General features: G+C 34.0%; 3 protein-coding genes across 3 annotated transcripts; 2 read left to right on the forward strand and 1 right to left on the reverse strand.

Annotated features, from left to right (window-relative positions):
• The first annotated feature begins 1,949 nt into the window (after positions 1 to 1,949).
• LOC145948039 (uncharacterized) lies at positions 1,950 to 6,774 on the forward strand. Its single transcript, XM_083057805.1, has 4 exons — positions 1,950 to 2,084; positions 2,250 to 2,705; positions 2,754 to 3,218; positions 3,295 to 6,774. The coding sequence occupies exons 1-4, from the start codon at positions 1,950 to 1,952 to the stop codon at positions 6,772 to 6,774; spliced, it is 4,536 nt and encodes a 1,511-aa protein (XP_082913931.1).
• Positions 6,775 to 7,664: 890 nt separating this feature from the next.
• On the forward strand, positions 7,665 to 9,149 carry LOC145948040 (uncharacterized). The gene is made up of 2 exons (XM_083057807.1): positions 7,665 to 7,699; positions 7,814 to 9,149. The coding sequence occupies exons 1-2, from the start codon at positions 7,665 to 7,667 to the stop codon at positions 9,147 to 9,149; spliced, it is 1,371 nt and encodes a 456-aa protein (XP_082913933.1).
• A 5,942-nt stretch (positions 9,150 to 15,091) lies between these two features.
• Positions 15,092 to 22,354, reverse strand: LOC145948041 (proto-oncogene tyrosine-protein kinase ROS-like). The gene is made up of 9 exons (XM_083057808.1): positions 21,845 to 22,354; positions 20,174 to 20,324; positions 19,508 to 19,589; positions 18,719 to 19,381; positions 17,047 to 18,485; positions 16,778 to 16,879; positions 16,436 to 16,626; positions 15,705 to 16,175; positions 15,092 to 15,436 (listed from the first exon to the last, which is right to left on the reverse strand). The coding sequence occupies exons 1-9, from the start codon at positions 21,941 to 21,943 to the stop codon at positions 15,092 to 15,094; spliced, it is 3,543 nt and encodes a 1,180-aa protein (XP_082913934.1). The 5' UTR covers positions 21,944 to 22,354.
• Positions 22,355 to 24,763: the final 2,409 nt, after the last annotated feature.

The following is a 24,763-nucleotide window of genomic DNA, read 5'->3' on the forward strand; positions in this document are numbered from 1 at the left end:
TATGGGAAACGGTAATCACGAATCTCTCGTTATCACGGGAGATCCTGAGTGATTTTTCGGGATGGATGAAATCACGGATCTCGCTGTTATCACGGGAAATCCTGAGTGATTTTTCGGGATGGATGAAATCACGGATCTCGCCGTTATCACGGGAAATCCTGAGTGATTTTTGGAGATGGGTGAAATCACGGATCTCGCCGTTATCACGGGAAATCCTGAGTGATTTTTGGAGATGGATGAAATCACGGATCTCGCCGTTATCACGGGAAATCCTGAGTGATTTTTGGGATGAAAGAGAGAGGGAGAAGAAGGTTTAGAGTTGGATATGATAGCACTTGCGCAAAAGGAGATAAAGAAGATGGCTTTATCTTAAATCCAAGAATTATTTTGATACGGGGTGAAAATTGTACTTTATCTTTTTCCCTTGTTATATACATATATGTGTGTCTTGACTTACTGTTAGTAGAGTGCGTTGTTAATTGCTGCAGGGTTCTAGTCTGGTGTGGTCTTCCGGACTTCCACTATGTTTTTTCTTCACTTGCACTCTAACGAACGTCGAAATTCGAGTTGAAAGCGGATTTCGAAATTGAAAGTATAAAGGTCCGAAGAGTCTAGATACGATCTCGGATAGCTTATACACGGCAAACTGCGCTCGAAAGTTCGGACTAAAAATCTAATCTCTCGAGGGATATCGCGGGTATATAAACCTTCTTGCTCCTCCTTCTCGTTAGTTTGTTAACATTTCCTGACGAATAGGAAATTTTTCAATGACGCCCTTTCAGTCTCGGAGGCGTCTCTTGACTTTAAAAGTTTATCGGGATTGGTCAGGGCTTTTGTTTAGGGCCCTAGGTTTTGACCAATGGAGAATTTGTTGAGGTTTATATTTTTATTATCCTCTCGAGATTATCTCGGTGATCTGTCAGGCGGCATTTGTTTGGATCGTTGTTAGTCTGGTAAAATTTTATTCGTTTTCAAGTGGAAGTTTTCTTCTAAATTTTTATTGATTTTCAAGTGGAGATTTCCTTCTAAAAAGTTTATATTGATTTTCAAGTGGAGATTTCCTTCTAAAAAGTTTTTATTACTTTTTAAGTAAAATTTTCCTTTAAAAGAAAGATTTTTATTGCTTTTCAAGCGCGAGTTGTCAACTAGTCCAAGCGAGAATTTCAGACACCGCGAGTTACATCTGGTATGTATCTCTCCTTTTTTTATTTTTATTTTTACGATTAACCGTCTCCGGTCAGCTGTTTCGCCTGCCAGATCATAGTCTTATTCTCACGCCTGTGATTTTTCAATCATCGCCTTGCATTCTTTGAAAAAAAAGAATCGTGGAGTCCACAGGACGTAACAATGGCTATATAAATGGATATACTATGGATATTATATACATACATCAATAAATTTAAACACGGGTAGCTGGTTATTGCTGTTACGTATATTGTCCATTTAACTATTGGCCCTATAAAGTTAACTGATACAATTTGAATTTTATTATACCAATATAGTCGACATTTCTTTATATGTATATAGGACAAATGCAACTATCCTTGATACATCAAAATGACGCTGACACTTTGAATTAATTTAGTTAAATAAGAATTAATTTACAAGTCTTATTATATCATTAAATAATTATAATTATTTAATAAAGTAAATTAGTTTTTATTACAAATTGATGAAAAATCACATGAAACTCAATATAAGTGTCATATATATATATATGTGTGTGTGTGTGTGTGTGTGTATGTATGAATGTATGTATCAAAATAGTGAAAAATTAACAGAACACCTCATTAATATTAATAATTATTATTCTTAAAAATAGAAATAGAAACACAAATGTATAATAATTCATATTGCCCGCGCGCTATTTCGCCTGGGATTTCCCGAGCGCTATCGGCGGACAGCGTCTCCGCCAATCCCGATCCGTTTCCGCACGCCGCGCGGCGGCGATGCGCAGATCACGCTGTTACCACGATCCTTCTTCTCTCCCGACGTCCGACGCGTTAACATCGTCGTCCCTCGCGAGTCCAATTATACGCGCGAAGTTCGTCATCGTCGCCTGTGTATTAATCGTACCGAGTGTTGTATCCTACTGACGTACGAGGCGTCAAATAAACAAATTATAATAAATCAGAAAAAGAAATACGTCTTTTTCGACCACGCCCGATCCCGAGACAAACGCCGGAGATTAATCGAGTGGAGGCCACACGGCCACGAGACATTGGTCCTTCGAGCCGGATACCGTGCAGACGTCCAGGTACGCTCGTGAGAAACGACGAGAGCACGGCCACGTGCAAACAACCCGGGCCGGCATACGCATACGACGGCCATTATCCACGAGACCACACGTCGCCAAGTCGAACGGCAAGCACGCCGCCGACACAACGAGGTACAAGGCCCCGTTGCCGAGAGAAAGAGCTACGCCACCGGAGGCTCGTACGTCCTGCCCAGTCGTGCTAGAAGGACACGAGCCGAGACCGCCATCCTGCCCAGTCGTGCCAGGAGGCCACGAATCGAGCATCGCCCGCCATCCTGCCCAGTCGTGCCAGGAGGACACGAGGCGAGTTTCATCCGCCATCTTGCCCAGTCGTGCAAGGAGGCCACGAGTCGAGCCGTTCCCGCCATCCTGCCCAGTCGTGCCGGAGGGACACGAGCCGAGCGTCGCTGCCGTCCTGCCCAGCCGCGCAGGAGGTCAACGTCCTAAGGTCATCGAGGTTAAACTATCGATATCGCGCATTCTCAAGTATTGTTAGCGGGTACGCCGTATCAATCCGTGCTTTATCGCGTCCCGCCAATTTCGCGCCGCCGTTTTCAAGATGTCCTCCGAAGGGGATCCGGTCGCGTTAAGGAAACAGCGCGCCATCATTAAAGGATCGTGCACACGTATCAGCACGTATGTCGATAAAATCGGGCCCGTCACGCCGTCGGTAACAGCTCAGCTCGCGGAACGCCGGTCGAAACTAGAACAATACTGGTCGGAATACAATGTAGTACAATCGCAATTAGAGATGATCGATGATACCGAGAATAACGATCGCGTGGGTTTCGAGGAAGTTTTTTACAATCTGTCAGCTAGAATTCGAGAGTTGCTAGATCCGCCACGCGCCACTTCGCGCGACGTCATGACACCCTCGCCGTCGACGTCGAGCGAAGGGAACTCGAGAAACCGCTACGCACGTGCGGCTCCCCAAGTTGAGCCTTCCGACGTTCAGCGGAAAGTACGATGATTGGTTTCCTTTCTACGACGCGTTCAACTCGGTCATTCATTCTAATGCATCGTTAAACAACGTTCAGAAATTGCAATATTTGCGATCCTCGCTTACCGGGGATGCGAGCGATATTATCAGTTCATTGGAAATATCGGATGCCAATTACCAGATCGCGTGGAATATGCTCAAGGAACGTTATGACAATAAACGAGTCATCGTACATACCCATGTTAAAGCGATAATGGAGTTACCCTCCATGCATAAAGAAAATGTTATCGAGCTGCGACAAATTGCGGATGGCGCGTCCAAACACATACATGCTCTTCGTGCGTTAAATCGTCCGACCGAGCATTGGGATGATTTACTCGTGTACATTTTAAGTTCGAAACTCGATGCGCTCACATTGCGAGAATGGCAAACGTCATTGACGGGATCCGATATCCCGACCTTCAAAAGGCTAGTTGATTTTATCGCGCATCGATGTCAAGTTCTCGAGGCTACCGGTAAGGCTAATGTTATGTCTACGAAAGGTACAAACGCTCGTGCTCTTGTTAACGGAAAACGCCAGGCTGCGTGTGCCGCGACATTAAAATTCAAATGCAGTTATTGCAAGGGTGATCATTCGATATATCACTGTAAAGAGTTTCTAGACCTTACTATTTCGCGTAGAAACGCCGAAATTCGCAAGTTAAAAATTTGCCTCAACTGTTTACGATCTACGTCGCATACGGCAAATAAATGTACATCGGGCGCGTGCAGGGCATGCAAGGCCAAACACAACACGTTGCTGTACGCGACCGCTTCCAACGAAACGACGGATTCCAATCAAGAAGCGTCTGAAAAATCAAGCTCAACGGCATCACCGACTGCGCTGGTCATGCACCTATCGCGTCCTTTCGACGGCAAGTATGCCATGCTTTCGACGGCTGTCGTGCACGTATATGATAACAAGAATTCATTAGTACCATGCCGCGTATTACTAGATTGCGGCTCACAGGCGAATTTTGTATCGAAGAATTTCCTGTCCATGCTCAGCATCAAGTCACGCTCCGTAAACATATCTATCACCGGCATAAACGGCGCGACTACTAAATCTACGCAAACCGCTCGTTTGAGGATGCAATCACGCACTAACGCATTCTCCTTCGATATAGAATGCATCGTCACTGACCAGGTCACGAATAGACTTCCTTCCTTCACCATCAAGCGAACCGATTTTGATCTTCCACGCAATTTACAGCTTGCCGATCCGCAATTCCATGTGTCCGCTGACGTCGACGCTCTTATCGGCGCAGACCTATTTTGGGACTTGATATGCGTGGGACAGATCAAAGCATCACCGACACACCCGACCTTGCAGAAGACCCGGCTGGGATGGATACTAGCGGGTCGATTGGGTAATCCGCCAAGGCCAGTTCAAGGAATTAAATCCTTCCACGCAACAGCGACCAACACGCAGCTGCACGAGCAGTTAGACAGATTTTGGCGACAAGAGGACGTTGCCAATCAGTCAGTCAACTACACCATCGAAGAGGCACGCTGCGAAAAGCATTTCCTGGAAAACGTATCTCAAGCTCCTGGCGGCAGGTACATAGTAAAACTTCCAGTCAAAGAACAAACCATCGCCAAGCTCGGAGATTCCGAGGGAATCGCGCGAAAGCGATTACAGTCGCTCGAGAGGCGTTTCAAACGCGAGCCAACGTTGAAACCCCTCTACGAACAATTCATCGACGAATACGCCTCACTCGGCCACATGAAGATGATATCTCCGCAACTCAACGAGGGGGAGTCCGTTTATTTACCACATCATTGTGTGTTCAAGACCTCAGAGCAGTCATCGAAACTACGGGTGGTATTCGATGCTTCCTGTAAGACGAGCACAGGAGTGTCTCTAAATGACGCGCTCATGGTGGGGCCTATCGTTCAGCAGGATTTGATGCTCATTTTAATGCGCTTCCGATTACGTTTACGATTACGAACCTTCCGGTACGTTTTCACTGCCGATATAATCAAAATGTACCGGCAAATTCTGGTGGACACTTCGCAGACGTCACTTCAACGAATCCTGTGGCGAGGCGACACAGGCTCTGACATCAAGACGTATGAACTGCTCACCGTCACCTACGGTACCGCTTCTGCCTCATACCTGGCAACGAGGTGCCTCAAGCATTTAGCAGAACAACACGAGGCTGAATACTCGATGGGATCGAAGATCATCAAGCGAGACTTCTACGTCGACGATCTGCTGACAGGGGCAGATGCATTCCACGAAGCCAAGCTAATTCGAGAGGAAATAATTCAACTCTTGCGACTAGGAGCTTTCGAGCTCAGCAAGTGGGCTTCAAATTGTCCGGCATTAATAAAGGACAGCGCGAATCAAGGTCAAAGGCCGGTCACAATCAGCAATGACGCAATCTCTCGCATCTTAGGAATGAAATGGGATCAAATCAAGGATACTTTCCTAATTTCACACGACATTTGCGAAGATTGCGACATTATATCCAAACGCACGATATTGTCCGGGGTCGCTAGGCTATTCGACCCTCTCGGACTCCTCGGTCCTATCATCGTCACCGCGAAACTCATCCTGCAAGAACTGTGGCAAGCAGGAAGCCATTGGGATGAATCTGTTCCGCAAGACATCCACACGCGTTGGTCAAAATTTGAACAACAGTTAGCCGAGCTAAAACAATTGCAAGTACCACGATGCGTGAAATTCGCCACGAATCCACAACACGTGGAAATACACGGGTTCGCCGACGCCAGCCAGCAAGCATACGGAGTCTGTCTGTACGTACGAACAAAACTCGGCGAGAATCAATATCGCACCGAACTGTTATGTTCAAAATCTCGCGTTGCACCGTTGAAAGCGATATCGTTACCGAGGTTAGAATTATCTGCGGCGCTGTTGTTATCGCGTTTACTAGAAAAGGTTCGCATATCATTTAATCTGTCTAATATGGAAATCTTTCTGTGGTCAGACTCCACGATCACACTAAATTGGATAAGCTCGTCTTCCAGAAGTTGGGAGGTATTTGTGGCCAACCGGATAGGAGAGATACAACGCTTAACCGAAATCAAGGATTGGCGGCACATTGCCTCAGCGGATAACCCTGCCGACATCTTGTCGCGCGGACACTACCCACACGAGCTGGTAGACGCAAGCTTGTGGTGGCACGGCCCCACATTTCTACAATTCCACAAAGATCGCTGGCCAAGTGGAGACTTCACCCGTCTGGGGGGCGAGGTCCCTGAAGAGCGAAGAACAGCAGCGATCGTCCTCATGTCTGACTGTTCTATCATCAACGAGTTATTAAAAAGACATTCCAGCCTGAGCAAGGTATGCCGCATCATAGCGTACTGTCTCCGATTGCGCAGGATACATCAACCGAGTGCACCGACAGAATTCGTCTCACACAGCGAGATATCCTACGCCCTCGAGGTCGCGTGTAGAACCACAGTATATACAGTAGCGCAACTCTCTGTCGGCGCCTTTGAAGTTAGTGTTGGCCAAAATGGAGTGCGCATGTGCGAAATAAGCGAGTTGCCCAGTAATGCCATCTAAACTTCTCTCTCGCACACTCTTGTTTGTTCTCTCTCCAACTCATTCTCTTTCTAACTCAGTCATTACTAACATATATCAGAATAATATAATTTAACAAAAATAATACAAAATAGAAAGAAATAAAAATTATTATAATAATATGTACGTTAAAAAATAAATAAAAATTTCTAAAGCGTATCATTAATAAATAATATGAGACGTGTGTAATGTTAAAATAGATAAAGGCAAAAAAAAGAAAATATAATATATAAAAATTATTAACTATATACATTGTTATAAAAAAAATCATAGTATTATTAATTATATGTATCAAAATAATAAAATTATATATTATACAAAAATTTAATTGCACGCTATAAATAAATGACAACGAGAAATAAAAAAATGCAATATTTTTATAAAATAAAAAAATTATATTTATTAAATATATATTTTTGTATAATAATGTTAATATGAAGTATATAAATAACATTTATGAAACAAAAATATAATCACATATAAAATATTTATTACAAATTTTATTAATAAATAAAATTAAAAGTATTTTAGTTTTCCTAAAAATAACATGTTGATTTAATGTAGATATTCTAAAAATTACATTACATATTATATATTTATGATAAACAAAGAAATGTTTAAAAAATATTTTTATAAATATGCATATACATATATATATATATATATATATATATATACCTAATATCTCTATTTTTTTCTTCCAAATTCTTTACCTGTCTGTACCTCAGCTATACTCGATCCACCTCGATACAAACAAGAAAGAACCTCAGAAGAGCAAAAGAGACTTTATATAATAATTAATAATATTATAATACATATAATATAGTAAAAATACATATAGTAATAATCTATAAATAATGTTTTTATAAAAAATGAGACTGAGAGAGACCGAAACAAGTAAGAGTGAGTGAGAGAGAAGTTCAGATGGCACTACTGGGCAACTCGCTTACTTCGCGCATGCGCACTCCATTTTGGCCAACACAAAATCGAGAGAGTTGCGCTACTGTATATACTGTGGTAGAACGGTGCAGAAGGTCGCATTCCCTAACGAATACAAACAATTAAACAAGGATAGAGCCATCGGCGCTTCTAGTAAATTACTTTCTCTATCTCCTTCCATAGACAAGAAAGGACTACTGCGTGTAGGGGGTAGATTAAAAAATTCCAGTTTGCAATTCGACGGGTGTCATCCTATACTGCTACCGCGTGAGCATGAATTAACAAAACGCATAATAAAACAGGAGCACGTGCGTAACTTACACGTAGGAACACAAGCCATTATGGCCGCCGTCAGACAGCGGTTTTGGCCCCTATCTCTTCGTTCCGCCGCGCGAAAAATTGTCCGAGATTGTGTAACATGTTTTAAGGCCAAACCGATCCATTCGGAAGTTTTGATGGGTTCATTACCTACTAGCCGCGTTACCGTTTCAAAGCCATTCTCGCACTGTGGCGTAGACTACGCCAGCCCGATAGTTTTAAGAGAGGGCAAGCGACGCAACGCCCGCAACCATAAAGCGTATATTTCTATCTTTGTATGTTTCGCGACGAAAGGCGTTCATATCGAGTTAGTAAGCGATCTAACTTCCGAGAGTTTTATTGCGGCGTTGCGGCGTTTTATTTCCCGAAGAGGCAAGCCCTCTTGTATGTACTCCGATAATGGTACCGCGTTCGTCGGGGCGTACAAGCAACTCAAAGAGTTCTACGAATTCATAAACAATAATCAAACGCAAAGCGATGTACAACAATTCCTTCGCGAGCAACAAACGACATGGAGTTTCATTCCTCCTAACGCGCCACACTTTGGTGGTCTATGGGAGGCCGCTGTAAAGTCAGCCAAGCACCATATGTCGCGAACCATTGGCAAGGCACACTTGACATTCGAGGAAATGTCGACAGTGTTGTGCGAAGTAGAAGCAATTTTAAATTCTCGGCCGCTCACACAACTGAGTTCCGATTCGAACGATTTGGCGTATCTCAGTCCAGGCCATTTCTTAATCGGTACCGCACTCAACAGCTTTCCGTGCCACGATGTGCATGACGTCAACGAGAATCGATTGACGCGCTGGCAGAGAGTGGAGCAAATACGGCAGCACTTTTGGCGAAGGTGGAGTAATGAATATCTCCACTCTTTGCAAGAACGAACCAAATGGAGAGTCAACAAAGGCATGCAGTTGAAACCAGAACAACTGGTGCTCATTCAACAACAGGGCTTGGCTCCTTTACAGTGGCTCCTAGGCCGCGTGCAGGAAGTGCACACCGGTTCCGACGGCATCACGCGCGCCGCGACTGTCCGTACAGCGAAAGGGTCATTGACAAGACCTTTGTCTAAACTGGCAATATTACCGATAGACGTGTAAATATAGATTAAGTTTATTTTGTTGTTCGAGTAGATAGCAGGAAATCGCTGCCATTAACCAAAGAATTTCTTTCCTGTGATTATACCAAAGATTAATTTAATTTCGAAAATTATATCCTCGTCATTGTTAACCGTTGCGAGCGGCTTCGAATCTAATTCAAGTTTCTTTTGTACTGCTCCAATGCGTTAATTATTTATGTATTGTTTTAAGCAAAAACATTGTGATGCGACGATCTTTCTTGTATTTTGAAAGCGCGTCCTTTCAAGGGGGGCGGCGTTGTATAATAATTCATATTGCCCGCGCGCTATTTCGCCTGGGATTTCCCGAGCGCTATCGGCGGACAGCGTCTCCGCCAATCCCGATCCGTTTCCGCACGTCGCGCGGCGGCGATGCGCAGATCACGCCGTTACTACGATCCTTCTTCTCTCCCGACGTCCGACGCGTTAACATCGTCGTCCCTCGCGAGTCCAATTATACGCGCGAAGTTCGTCATCGTCGCCTGTGTATTAATCGTACCGAGTGTTGTATCCTACTGACGTACGAGGCGTCAAATAAACAAATTATAATAAATCAGAAAAAGAAATACGTCTTTTTCGACCACGCCCGATCCCGAGACAAACGCCGGAGATTAATCGCGTGGAAGCCACGAGACAACAAACATAATACAGTCAAATTTTAATATTTCGTCTTAATTAAGTATAACTTTGTACTATACGAGAAAAGTCTGAAAAGTTTCCGACCTAACAAAGATACAAGACATTTTTTCTTCAAATTAATTTTTATTTTTCTACATAGTCTCCTTGTAAGTCTATACACTTCTCCCAGCGATGCTCCCATCTCTTCAACCCAAATGGTACTCGGCGTCTTTCTCTGCAAAATAGTTGTTTACGAAGGTGATGGCCTCCTCATTCGACGAAAATTTCTGTCCTCCGAGCGCAACTTTTAGCTTAGGGAACAAAAAAAAGTCGCTTGGGGCTAGATCTGGTGAGTAAGGTGGGTGGTCAAGCAGTTCAAACCGTAATTCGTGGATTTTCGCCATGGCAACCGCTGAGGTGTGAGACGGCGCATTGTCTTGGTGAAACAAAATTTTTTTTTCTGCAAATGTGGCCGTTTTTCCGCAATTTCTGCCTTCAGCTTGTCAAGTACTGATGCGTAGTATGCTCCTGTAATGGTTTTTCCTTTTTGAAGATAATCGATTAAGATAACTCCATGACTATCCCAGAAAACAGTTGCCATCACTTTCCCAGCCGAAGGAACAACCTTTGCTTTTTTTGGAGCCGATTCCCCCTTCGCAGTCCACTGTTTTGACTGTGTTTTTGTTTCTGGAGTATAATGGTGTATCCAAGTTTCATCTATAGTAATTAATCGGCGCCAAAACTCTGATTTATTGCGCCTAAACTGCGCCAACAGAGCGTTGGAAATGTTCATTCGAACACGTTTTTGGTCCAAAGTGAGCAAACGCGGCACCCAACGCGCGGACAGCTTTCTCATGCCTAAATCTTGATTCAATATGTGACAAAGACGTTCTTTGGACATGTTCATAGCCTCTGCTATCTCTCTAACTTTAATTCGACGGTTGTCTAGCACCATTTGGTGAACTTGAGCGATATTATCGTCAGTGGTTGCAGTTTTTGGACGTCCCGAACGTTCATCGTCACCCAAGCTGGTACGGTCACGTTTAAATTCAGCAGCCCAAAATTTCACGGTGGTAAATGATGGTGCAGAGTCCCCGTACACAGCGTCCAACTCGTCTTTGATTTGCGTAGGCGTATTGCCTTTCAAAAACAAATATTTAATGACAGCTCGATACTCGATTTTTTCCATTTTCACAAAAACACTCACATCGACTCACTCAAATGATTGTCAAACAACAACTGCGCGTCCAAAATGGCTGAAATTTTGGTGAGTACCTTTCAAAGCATGCGCAAACACATTCCCCAACTTTTGTTTACGAGTGCTGCCATCTTCATGTTGAGGTTGGAAACTTTTCAGACAACCCTCGTATTATACATCCATTTAAAAACAAAATAAAATTTTCAAGCTTTATTTATCCTTTCTCATTGCATTATACTTTTTAGTTTTATGTATAGTTTTATTTTATTATACATTTTGTAGTAATATATTATATTACACATGAGTTTGAGTTACTCAAATAAACTGCACAATTACTTGTAATAACATTTAATTGTTTTTTAATAAAGCAAAAAAAATTTCTTACTTGCGTAAAAAGATTGTCCGGGACGGTATGATTCTTTGTCAAAATCGCGATAGCTGCTTTCACCAGCATTAAACATTTCAATAAAACGCATAATCTCATCTTAAAGATAATAATTACTTCCTTCGGTGAATGTTAGCGCTCAATTTTTAGTCACCAGTATTGTTTTCCTTTTTATTCTATGGATGATTCAGATTTGATCTAATCGATTCGATACTTTATTATGAATCGATGAATTCTTTAGAATCTAGTTTGCGAACCGCGTTACTGTCTTCCAATATTACATTTTAATATATCTTTTTATAATCAATCACAATATATATATCTTAGATCATATGAAGGAATTTGTAGTAAATAGCAATTTTTATAATTTTTCGATGGGAACCAATAACAATACGAAGCAACACAAATTCACTTGATTGTATCGAAGATAATAATAAATCTTTTTTCTAATTTCTTTTAATATTTCGTAAAATGATAATCAATAAAAAGATAATTGAACAATTTATAAGCAATCCAAAAATTATAGAATTTTAGATTTTCTATCACTTTCACCGCTATTCAAGTATAAAAATATATCCACATTGAGATATTTGTCATTTCTTGTTTCACTAAAAATATAAAAAATTATGATTACTTTTTCTATGCATATTGTATATTGTATACTATGCATGTTTTTAGAATGCACTATTTGTGCATATTGATGTGTGATGTTTATATGACAGTATATTATTTGAATCAAATAACGCGCAACATTGTCTTTTCTCGTGGCAATCGCAATCGTAACAGATTCCGCAGACTAGACCGATCTGATCATGCTTTATTTGCTGCCCTCTGTTTATGATTCATTTCTCTCTGCTTGATCGATGATACTCACAATCAGTGTTTCTTCCAACAGTTACTTATTCCAACAGTTTTCACGAATAATTATATTCTATATATATATATATATATATATATATATATATATATATATATATATATGTGTGTATATATTGTATATCCTATATGAAGCGCATTTTTAAAGTAAGATCCGGTTTGAAATAAGAAAAGATATTGACATATAAATTTAATTCATTATAATCAAAAATTTCTAGCTTACTTTATTGCAATAAATTTTGTGTTCTGCTATCGAACAAGCGAATTCATATAATCATCGTATTAATATAATGATTAAAGAGATTAACGTAGGTAGGTTCTTAAATGCAGATCCCATTTGAATACTTTTATGCAATACAATCAATAATGAAGGTACTGGATTTTCGTGCGTCGTTGATACGTTCATTAAATCCGTATAAACGTCTTAAGTAGCTGATTTCTGTCAAAAAATATTAATAAAGCGGTGATTTGTTAGTTAAATTTTGAAATAATAATATATTAAAAATATTAAGATAATAATATGTTGTAAAATAATAATATATATTCTTTTTCATTCGATCGCTTTTCTACTTGAAAATTTTAAAAAATTGCGAAATTTAATTACGCTCATATTATTGTTTTTGATACAATCGAATATACTACACTCGTTACTTTGTACATTGGGTTTAATCGAAGAAAATATATTATATAGTTTTAATTATATAAATCATTATAATCGATCTTGAAATAGTTTTATCAAGTAAGAGAAAACTCAAAATTTATCAAAATACATGGAGGGGGGAACATCAATTCGATTAGTGTTATTTAAATCATTGTGAAGATTACATAGAACATTGGTCATAGTCGAGAATCGTATGAAACCCGATCGAGTATAAAAATATCTACAAGAAGAGAAAATTGTTATGTTAAAAACGTTACAAACGTTATGTGTTTTACTAAAACTGTTAATGCTAACAAAAATGACCATAACGTTTTCGTCAGGAAATCTAAGAATTCTGGAGGATCTTTGAAGCTTCGGTCCAAGAAGTTACGAAGAAAAGTATTAACGTGTACTCGAATTTATATAGTTTACGCAAATTAAAGGTTTTTTTCATGAAGAAAATTGAATGTTACATATTGCAGATAATACACTATTTGTGTAATTATAAAACTGTATAATACGTAAAATAAAAGAAAGTTTAAAAAAAAAAAATGTATATAAAGTTTATTAATTTTACGTCACACATTCAAAAATCAATATTATGTAATCAAATTAAAACTTCAAATTAAATTTAATTCAGACGATATATTAAAATTTTTAAACAATATGTATTATTATAATATAATTGTTAGATTTAAAAGAAAGAATTTAAAAAATTAATGATTTCGTTGATTTCATTTTTTTTTGTTACTTAATAAGTTTGTGACACATTTAGATAAATTGTTTGTAATTTCTAAAACATTTTTATTTCTCTAGATATGTTTAAATTTACTAATTTTTATTTAAAACTTGCAGGGTAAATTATTTTTTATTTAACGAAATTTAGAAAATATAGAAAATCAGAATTTTTGAGTTAAAATAATTCGCATGCTCAACAGCTACTAAACATCGAAGTGAAAGATTGGTGCAATTGAACTTCGAATTGGGGACAATTAATCAATCTATGAATAATATGCGCAATAAGCTGTCACTTTTGCTATATGTGAGAATTTATATACACTATTTATCACTTAATATATATATATATGTATATATGATATATATGTGTGTACATATTTTTATCAGACATAAATCAAAAGTTTATAGCATTGTGCTCTCCAGAAAATTCGTTTGCATTAAAAAATATTTCATAAGATGTTTTTAAATACAGGAATTTATAAAATTTTTATGATCATGAAGAAAATAATAATAAAAATATATATACGATATATATATATGTAAAATATAAACATTATTGAAATTTTTGTAATAACAAACGCACTCGTGAAAAAGAAAGTCAAGTTAAGATAGAGTAAATTATTAGAAGAAATTAATTAATTAATTTGAAACTAATATAAAAACTGAATTATGAGACAAAATTCCTTCAACAATCGAAGAAACTCAAGCTTCCATTCCCATGATTTATTTACTAAGAGAAGTAGTTCTTACTTAGAGAAAAAATAGAAAAAAAAATTTCTTACTGGTTTTAAGTTTTTAATAAACATGCAATGCTATAATGAGATAAGTTGGAATCGTTTTTCAAGAAGTCATTTGATTCTTCTCTGAGATAACATCTATGCAACTAGCGAATTTACGGAGTACGGAATTCTCTACCACTTTCTAATAAAGCATTGACTTGGCCTAATTAAAAAGCGTTTGTCATTTTCGTGCTATGATACTGAATTAATATGATAATAAATAAAACTTTAATCTCTAAAATGATATACTTTCTATTTATCATTCGGTAAATTCTTTAAAGCTAATTTACGAATCGCAAGTTAAACCTTTCTCTTACGTATTAAGATTTTCCTTTGTGACAGATCAGGCTGCATCTGCATTCGAGCAGTTATACAACTTCTAGTAGATATATAGTTTATTACGCATCTTTGAAAAATAAATATAAATTATGAAATGACAATAACCAATTCACATACAGATATATATATATATATATATATAAGAAGAAACGATGAGTTTTACATCTAGAGATATTTATAATTATACTGTCTGTATTATACGTTTAGATATATATATATATATATATATATATATATATATAAACGTATAATACAGACAGTATAATTATAAATATCTCTAGATGTAAAACTCATCGTTTCTTCTTAAAATACACATATACAAACAATTAATTAATTGCCGGCTATATAATATTCATTGATGCGTCGAATTCAATATTGCGTCTTCTGTGTGGCTTCTTAAAGCTATAATATTGTTCAGACAAAATTTAAAGTTTGGTCTGTCATTTGATGCACACCAGCAACGTTGCAATAGTTGGTATAACAAGGATGGACAGTTGAGAGGCATCTGCAATCTGCCTCCCGTGCGTACATAATCCATCACTTCGAGATTAGTACTGGTAGAGTAAGGTTGCTCACCTAACGATGTAATCTCCCACATTAGTACTCCGAATGACCAAACATCGCTATAAGAAGTAAATATTCCGTCCACTAAGGATTCCTGTGCCATCCAACGAACAGGAAGCAGATCTTCTCCTTCCTAAAATATAATTTCAATAAAGTTAAATCTTCTATTTTAATTATCAATTTTTTAAATAAGTATTCTTAAGCAAAAAACGTTTACTAATATTTTGCATTATACATTATATACATAAATGAATATTGGAGAAATATATATGAAAATATATAAATAGTTTTAATTTTTCTTAAATTCAATTTATCTTAAAGATATACAATAATATTATAAAGACGCAACAATAGAAAAATACTTCCAAATAGTTTTATCTTTTTTAATTAATTATATCTACCTTGCAGTAATAGTCATCCCTGTAAATATCTCTGGCAAGTCCGAAATCACCGATTTTGACGATACGATTCTCACGATCTCTCGCAGACACTAAGCAATTTCGGCACGCGAGATCTCTATGCACAAAGCGCAGCTCTTCCAAATAACAACAGCCTCGCGCAACATCTTCGCAAATGGCGAGCAAGTCGTGTAGACGCAAAGCGTGTGAATCAGAAGGTTGGAATATTCGACACTCTCTCAAATATTGTTGCAGATCACTTTCCATTAATTCCAACACGAGTAATGGAAAATCCTCGTCTAAGCAGATAGCTAACAGTCTTAACACATTTTCATGTCTAATGTGATTCATAAGCCTAGCCTCTTGCAAGAATTTCTTTTTTTCTTCCATGGAAGCACACTTTCCCAACATTTTTATGGCAACGGATGTCTCTGATTTCGGTTTTTCTAAATCCTTGACGTTCCCTTTAAACACCTGCGAAATGTTGAAAATTAATGTAACTTATATTAAAAAAAAGATAATTTAAATTCATATAACATTAAACATATATATTTCGTTTTATTTCAAGTAATTCAACGAAATAGAATAAAATGCATATGCATGTCTAATAAAAATTATTGTATTACTATCTCTTTTAAAAAGTTGATTTATATAACTTTTACAAAGAAATGTGTATTACTCATTTCTATATCTAAACATTAATGGCTTAAAATATGACGTTACAAAAATTTTACCATTCCGAATGCGCCGCTGCCAATGATTTTCGTTAGTGTGATTTGCTCACGTTTGATTTTTGTCAGCATACATTTATTTGGATTAAATTGCAACGCAGGACTGTATAGCGCATTGAGCTGAACGTTTCCGATAGGTACCTCATGTTGAATCCTAGTCAAAGCCTCGTTACCTTCTTTGCGTTGTCGGTATACTATTATAAAGTTATAATATATTTAAATAATATTATGCATTGCAAATTTTAAATATTTCTCTTTTAACAAGTTAACTTTTTTTTAGAAAATCTCTCTACTTACTGCATTAATCATAATTTGTAATTAAAAAAATGCGTATCAAATACTTACAACAATAAATAAAGTAGCAGATGCAGATTACAATAACGATAGCAACAAGGCTTAACATCAATGTTAGATTATATTGCGTAGCTCGAATTATCAAATCATCACCTTTGTTACATAAAAATATAGTTTTAATTTTCTTGTCTTATTTGAATATTTCTACTTATAATTTTATCGTTAAAAATATTTAATTCTTAAAATTCTGTAATACATTTATATGCATGTCAAATAAACAGATCATATTAAAATATCTACATATTATCATATTTGCTTACCAAGTGTTTGAAAAATAAATCTTTCATCAGATGGCCATGTAAAGTTCTCGTACTCAGGATATGTCAGTATCAAACGAAACTTGTATAAAGTTGCCGGTAGCAAGTTTTCTATATAATACGTTACTGTCTTATTATTCGTCTCAAAATTATCTGCGATTTGCCACTTTTGAATCGCATCATTTTTGTATTCCAGTACGTAATGGATCGTCAAATTAACGCTAGGAATCCACGAAATATTCATATAGTTTATGCTAACTCCGCTTAAAGTTATATTGTTCGGTTCCGAGTACGTGTATACGATTTTGATCGAACTGTCATTATAGAGATCGATGTAGTTGGCTGGATACACACGTACATACACAAAGTATTTCTGATTTGGTAGCAACGATTGAATTATTGTAAAAAATTTGTTGTCAACTTTATTATTAATAAATGGCTTTTTTATCGGTTGCGTGCTTTTCCCCGAGTTAATTGTTTCCCAATATACTCTATAAGTTACTGTCTCACAATTCAGTTTCGTGGGTAGCATCCAATAAACTGCCGCTGTAGTTGGCGTCAGAACCTGAACCGTTACATTTTCCGGTGCATTGAGCTTGCTCACGTTAGTTTTCAATATTACTTCCGAGCTGAATTGCAGTTTCGTCGATAATTGATCAGAGTAAAAATTGCTCACAGCTAGCTTCAGCTTGTATTTTGTAAACGGTGTTAAATTCTGAATTTCATAATGCCGCTCGTATGTCTGCATATAGAATTCATCGAACTTGTTATTAAGGTTATTATTCAAACAGCTTACGTAGATGATATATTTAGGAGTTGGTATGTTGTTTTTGCATTTGTGCTTGCGAGTTGATTCTGTCGTATTAAATTTCAAAACAATACTGTTCGCTGTTATTTTTATTATTGTAATATTATAAATTTTTTCATCAGGTATAAGGCATTCCTTCCGAGGATATGGTTGTAAGGAGGATGATTTACCAAACGTTATTATGGGAGAAAAGTCATCCGTGTTTTTTATTATTTTCACGTGTTTAGATGCGTTTCTTTCACTGTCGACAAGTGCATACTTCTTTTTTAAAATATAAATATGAGAAATGAGTTCATTTTCATTAAGTTTAATTATATAAATGTTTGTTTCATCAATTATAAAATATTGCAGAAACTCCGTGCCAATTGCAGCGATTGAAATTGAATTACATTTATTTATTTTAATGTTCGCCACAAATAATTCGTGTTTTTCTAGCCAGTATATTATTGGCTCCTCTGTATTTGTGATGTCAAGCTTTATTTGATAATAAATTTCTAATAATGATACATTGTATGGATAAAAGGTCATATCGGTTTTTAAAAAAGATTGTACATTTCTTCCGTCAAGATCCGATTTCATTATTACATACTGTATATGTGACTCTGCATCAAATATTTCTATCCAGTATAAAAATCTGGAAAATATATATATTATTATATATGTGTATTATAAAACATAATTTTAAACGTGAAGTTAAAAAAATTATAAACTTAAGATCTTACAATTTTATGATAATTAATAATTTTATGATTCTTTATCTTTATTACAAAATTATAGTGAATTACTGCAAAATTGGAAAATAATATAGATTCTTAACTGAAAGACACAAAAGTGTTTATTTTTTTAAGTGAATAAAAGTTAACGTACCCCATAGACGGCTGTATAGTTAAATAAAAATAATTTTCTCTGCTCAAAATCTTATCATATTTGACTATGCCATTTTGCCACATTGTTAAGTCCAGCTTTATAATGGATTTCGCTGAGTCGTTATATTCCATCCAATATAGATTTCTTCCTATCCAATCGATGTAGAGATTGTGTGAACTTGTTTTAAGGCTAGTTATTTTTGTAATATTATTTGTATTCATATCCCATATCATTAAATCTTTTGTATACTCAAACTCATTACTAATCGACTCGATCCAATAAATTTTATGTTCTGCTATAGAATAAGCGACATCTCTTGAAATAAAATTGTCATTAGGGATATTATAGATATTAACGTAGGTTCTTGAATCCAGATCGCATATTGCAATAGTACTATTCACTGCAATCAATAATTGAGGTATCGGATTTTCGTGCGTCGTTGATACGTTCATTAAATCTGTATAAGGACCAGCACCAGCTTTAGTATGCGCTTGTACTCGAAAATAGTACGTTGTATTAGGTTTTAGATTATACTCTGTGCACTCCAATGTAGTTAAAATAGTTTTCTCGTCACAGATTTGAATCTTTTTTAGGTACTCGATGAACCAACATTGCACGGTATATCCTTGTATCGCTTTGTTTGCAAATTCAGGTTGGTTCCATCTGTAAGACAAATTTTAGCCTTTTCATATTTAATAATTTTTTAACAGAATTAATATTTTTATTGTATATGTCTATGTTAAATTTTAGAGAAATAAAGGATATAGACTGAAAACTTTGATTCTTCACCTGAATGTCACAGAAATGTTGATTTTTTCATTGAGAAATCCATTGAACTCTACGAATGCTCTTGGCCCGCTCGGAATTATTCCTAGAGATTTTAAGATGGTACATATTAATATGTTTAAGTTGATTATCTCGGTAAATTAAAAAAAAAAATATTTTAACGCATAATGAAAATAAAGAAAATAGAGAAAAATAAACATATATTACCAAATTAACATAGCGAGTTTTTAAAATAATGAAATAACATAAAACCCTTGTGTATTTGTGTGTGTATGTATTTCAAGACTTGTGTTAGAAAAGTAATTGCTAAGTTATAATCAAAAAAACTTCCAATAAAGTGCTAAACACTTTTCTAAAATTTCCTATTGATTCACAAATCAGAGGTACATTATTTGCGACTGATTTAAAACAAACAAGAATAATAATGAAATTGATGGTGTTTTCTAAATTTTGCTTTATTTTACATACAGTGTGTATATTTTACATACAGTGTGTACATTTTTTCTCTTTTTTCGACAGAATGAATTTTATATTATCCTTGTTATTAGAAAATTGTTTGATAATATTTTTAATTTAATTTTTACTCTTACTTGAATTTACATTATACTTACAACTTGTAAATTTTTTGTAAATTTTTTATTAACGTTCTATACATTTATTGCATCTTACCAATAGATTCTGGGTTCATGGACATATTTGCAAATGTAGCTTCATCGACTTCATCGACTTTATTTTCTATAGTTACGCTATCAGAAAAATTCTGATCCGGCTGGAGATTGTGTAAAATGAGATGATTGTTGTTTTCGGTCTCTGAAATATCCTTAATAAAATATAACATATAACAAAAATTAGTAATGCAGCTAAGCCAAAAATTCCACAGTATTTTTAATGTTAAATAAAATAGTATATATAGAAATATACATGAACAAGATTACCATAAATAATAATATATATGTCGAAATAACTAAAAGGAGCATAAAATTTTTTGTTTTGTATTAATATTTGCTAGATATTTTTATTTATAATTCCATTCCTCATTTATAATGTGTTAAATATTATGTAATTTCATTTCTAAAATATTTATTCTTATTATTCAACATATATTCTTGCGAAATATCAAACATGATTCTTATATTTAAAAAAAACTCACGCAGAATAGGCAGAATAAGGATTAATTAATAAGAATTCATAATTGTTCCTTTTTTAATAAGTGATACATGAAAATGTTACTCTCTTCGATTCCTGAAGCGATTTTGCTGATAATTATAGCTAATGATTTAGTTTTTTGCGATTGTTAGTTAACTTTTTAAAATAAACGTGTTTACTTTTTAATAATCCGTCCGTTATGATTAAAATTTTAATAATAATGTTTGTATTTCAAGAATCAAAATGTTTAAAATATTCTCTTTTATATGTGTTTGTGTGTGATTATAGAAATTATATAAATTTTTGTACTTAAAATCTTGTCAAAATTCTTTTTGATTATGGTTATATCTTTCAACGCAAACAAATTCTGGAAAACAGGATACCATAAACTTTTGATTGACATTATCACTATATATAAGAATATGTGCATATTCTACATATAATTGTTTAAATGGATATCTATATTCATATGGCTATATAAATGGATACACTATGAATATTATATATATACATCTAGAAATTTTTATTAGCTAGATTGGAATAGATTGCTGTTACGTATATTGTTTATTTAACTATTGGACCTATAAAGTTAATTAATACAATTTGAATTTTCTTATACCAATATAGTCGACATTCCTTTATATGTATATAGCACAAATGTAACTATCCTTGACACATAAAAATGACGATATCTCTTTGAATTAATTTAGCTAAAAAAAAATTAAGTCATAAGTCTTATTATATCATTAAATAATTATAAATATTTAATAAAGTAAATAAGATCCTTTTACAAATTGATAAAAAATCACGTAAAACTCAATTCAAGTGTCATACATATATGTATATATGTATCAAAATAGTGGTAAATTAACAGAAAATCTCATTAATATTAATAATTATTATTCTTAAAAATAGCAATAGAAACACAAACATAATACAGTCAAGTTTTAATATTTCGTCATAATTAAGTTTAACTTTGTACTATATTATACATCCATTTATAAACAAAATAAAATTTTCAAGCTTTATACATCCTTTCTCATTGCATCATACTTTTTAGTTTTTTGTATAGTTTTATTTTATTATACAGTATGTAGTATTATTATATTACACGTTTTAGTTACTCAAATAAACTGCACAATTACTTGTAATAACATTTAATTGTTTTTTAATAAAGCAAAATAAATTTCTTACCTGCGTAAAAAGATTGTCCGGGACGGTATGATTCTTTGTCAAAATCGCGATAGCTGCTTTCACCAGCATTAAGCTTTTCAATAAAACGCATAATCTCATCTTAAATATAATAATCTCTTCCTTCGGTGAATGTTGGCGCTCAATTTTTAGTCACCAGTATTCTTTTTCTTTTTATTCTATGGATGATTCAGATTTGATCTAATCGACTCAATACTTTATTATGAGCTCGATGAATTCTTTAGAATCTAGTTTGCGAATAGCGTTACTGTCTTCCAATATTACATTTTAATATATCTTTTTATAATCAATCACAATATATATATCTTAGATCGTATATGAAGGAATTTTTAGTAAATAGTAATTTTTATAATTTTTCGATGGGAACCAATAACAATACGAAGCAACACGGATTCACTTGATTGTCGAAGATAATAATAAATCTTTTTTCTAATTTCTTTTAATATTTCGTAAAAAGATAATCAATGAAAAGATAATTGAACAATTTATAAGCAATCCAAAAATTATAGAATTTTAGATTTTCTATCACTTTCATCGCTATTCAAGCATAAAAATATTATCCACATTGGGATATTTGTAATTTCTTGTTTCACTAAAAATATAAAAAATTATGATTACTTTTTTTATGCATATTGAATACTGTATACTATGCATGTTTTTAGAATCCACTATTTGTGCATATTGATGTGTGATGTTTATATGACAGTATATTATTTGAATCAAATAACGCGCAACATTGTCTTTTCTCGTGGCAATCGCAATCGTAACTGACTCCGCAGACTAGACCGATCTGATCATGCTTTATTTGCTGCCCTCTCTTTATGATTCATTTCTCTCAGCTTGATCGATGATACTCAGTGTTTCTTCCAACAGTTACTTATTCCAACAGTTTTCACGAATAATTATATTCTATATATATATATATATCCTATATGAGGCGCATTTTTAAAGTAAGATCCGGTTTGAAATAAGAAAAGATCTTGACATATAAATTTAATTCATTATAATCAAAAATTTCTAGCTTAATTTATTGCAATTAATTTTGTGTTCTGCTATCGAACAAGCGAATTCAAACATCGTATTAAAATAATGATTAAAGAGATTAACGTAGGTTCTTAAATGCAGATCCCATTTGAATACTTTTATGCAATACAATCAATAATTAAGGTATTGGATTTTCGTGCGTCGTTGATACGTTCATTAAATCCGTATAAACGTCTGAAATAACTGATTTCTGTCAAAAAATATTAATGAAATGTTAGTTTGATAATTAAATTTTAAAATAATAATAAAAAATAAGAATATTAAGATAGTAATATGTTGTAAAATAATATGCTATAATATCTTATCCGCGAATAATACTTTTTTTACAGAAATATTAGTTTATAACTGTCAAAAATATCAATCCAATTCAAAATATTGTAACATATTATTTAAAACATTACTTTTACTTATGTAATATATTAATATGAAAATTTAATTAGCAAATAAACGCAACAAATAGCTGTTTTTTAAGTGTTAATTTTAAGCGTTAATTTGCTAATTAAGTTGTAAAATAATATGTTAAAAAAATTAAAATAGTGATATGTTGTAAATAATATGTTATAATATTTTATCCTGGATTAATATTTTTTTCACAGAAATTAGCTGATAATTGTCAAAAATATTAATCGAGTTTAAAGTATTATAACATATTATTTTAAATATATTATTTTTAATTCTGTAACATATATTATTATTATAAATATTTAGTTAGCAAATAAACGTCTTAAATAGCTGATTTCTGTCAAAAAATATTAATAAAGCGGTGATTTGTTAGTTAATTTTGAAATAATAATATTTAGATAGTAATATTTTGTAAAATAATAATATATATTTTTTTTCATTCGATCGCTTTTCTACTTGAAAATTTTGAAAAATTGCGAAATTTAATTACGCTTATATTATTGTTTTTGATACAATCGAATATACTACACTCGTTACATTGTACATTGAGTTTAATCGAAGAAAATATACTATATAGTTTTATAGCTTGATTATATAAATCATTATAATCGATCTTGAAATAGTTTTATCAACTAAGAGTTTTATTAAGTAAGAGAAAACTCAAAATTTATCGAGATACATGGAGGAACATCAATTCGATTAGTGGTATTTAAATCGTTTTGAAGATTACATGGAACATTGGTCATAGTCGAGAATCGTATGAAAGCCGATCGAGTATAAAAATATCTACAAGAAGAGAAAATTGTTATGTTAGAAACGTTACAAACATTATGTGTTTTACTAAAACTGTTAACGCTAACGAGAATGACCATAACGTTTTCGTCAGGAAATCTAGGGATTTTGGAGGATCTTTTAAGCTTCGGTCCAAGAAGTTACGAAGAAAAGTATTCTCGTATATTCTAATTTATATACTTTACGCTAATAATAGATTTTTTTCATGAAGAAAATTGAATGTTATATATTGCAGACAATACACTATTTGTGTAATTAAAACTGTATAATACGTAAAACTAAAGAGAGTTTTAATTTAAAAAAAAATGTATATAAAGTTTATTAATTTTACGTCACACATTCAAAAATCAATGTTATGTAATCAAATTAAAACTTAAAATTTAATTTAATTCAGACAATATATTAAAATTTTTAAACAATATATATGTATTATTATAATATAATTGTTAGATTTAAAAGAAAGAATTAAAAAAATTAATGATTTTGTTGATTTCATCTTTTTTGTTACTTAATAAGTTTGTGACACATTTACATAAATTGTTTGTAATTTCTAAAACATTTTTATTTCTCTAGATATGTTTAAATTTACTAATTTTTATTTAAAACTTGCAGGGTAAATTATTTTTTATTTAACGAAATTTATATAGAAAATCAGAAAATTTG

Source organism: Prenolepis imparis, unplaced genomic scaffold, assembly GCF_030444845.1.
Source record: "Prenolepis imparis isolate NDT839.2.m4 unplaced genomic scaffold, iyPreImpa1.0 SCAF_217, whole genome shotgun sequence".
Lineage (NCBI taxonomy): Eukaryota > Metazoa > Arthropoda > Insecta > Hymenoptera > Formicidae > Prenolepis > Prenolepis imparis.

Excerpts from the sequence above, each read along its gene's own strand:
- LOC145948039 (XM_083057805.1), top strand. The coding sequence starts at position 1,950 with ATGCGCAGATCACGCTGTTACCACGATCCTTCTTCTCTCCCGACGTCC. Across the intron at positions 2,085-2,249 it reads TATTAATCGTACCGAGTGTT|ACGTCCAGGTACGCTCGTGA; the intron begins GTATCCTACTGA and ends GATACCGTGCAG. Across the intron at positions 3,219-3,294 it reads CTTCCGACGTTCAGCGGAAA|AAATTGCAATATTTGCGATC; the intron begins GTACGATGATTG and ends AACAACGTTCAG.
- LOC145948040 (XM_083057807.1), top strand. The coding sequence starts at position 7,665 with ATGAGACTGAGAGAGACCGAAACAAGTAAGAGTGA. Across the intron at positions 7,700-7,813 it reads ACCGAAACAAGTAAGAGTGA|AACGGTGCAGAAGGTCGCAT; the intron begins GTGAGAGAGAAG and ends ATACTGTGGTAG.
- LOC145948041 (XM_083057808.1), bottom strand. The coding sequence starts at position 21,943 with ATGAGATTATGCGTTTTATTGAAAAGCTTAATGCTGGTGAAAGCAGCT. Across the intron at positions 18,486-18,718 it reads ACTATACAGCCGTCTATGGG|ATTTTTATACTGGATAGAAA; the intron begins GTACGTTAACTT and ends TATATTTTCCAG. Across the intron at positions 16,176-16,435 it reads GCAGCGGCGCATTCGGAATG|GTGTTTAAAGGGAACGTCAA; the intron begins GTAAAATTTTTG and ends AACATTTCGCAG.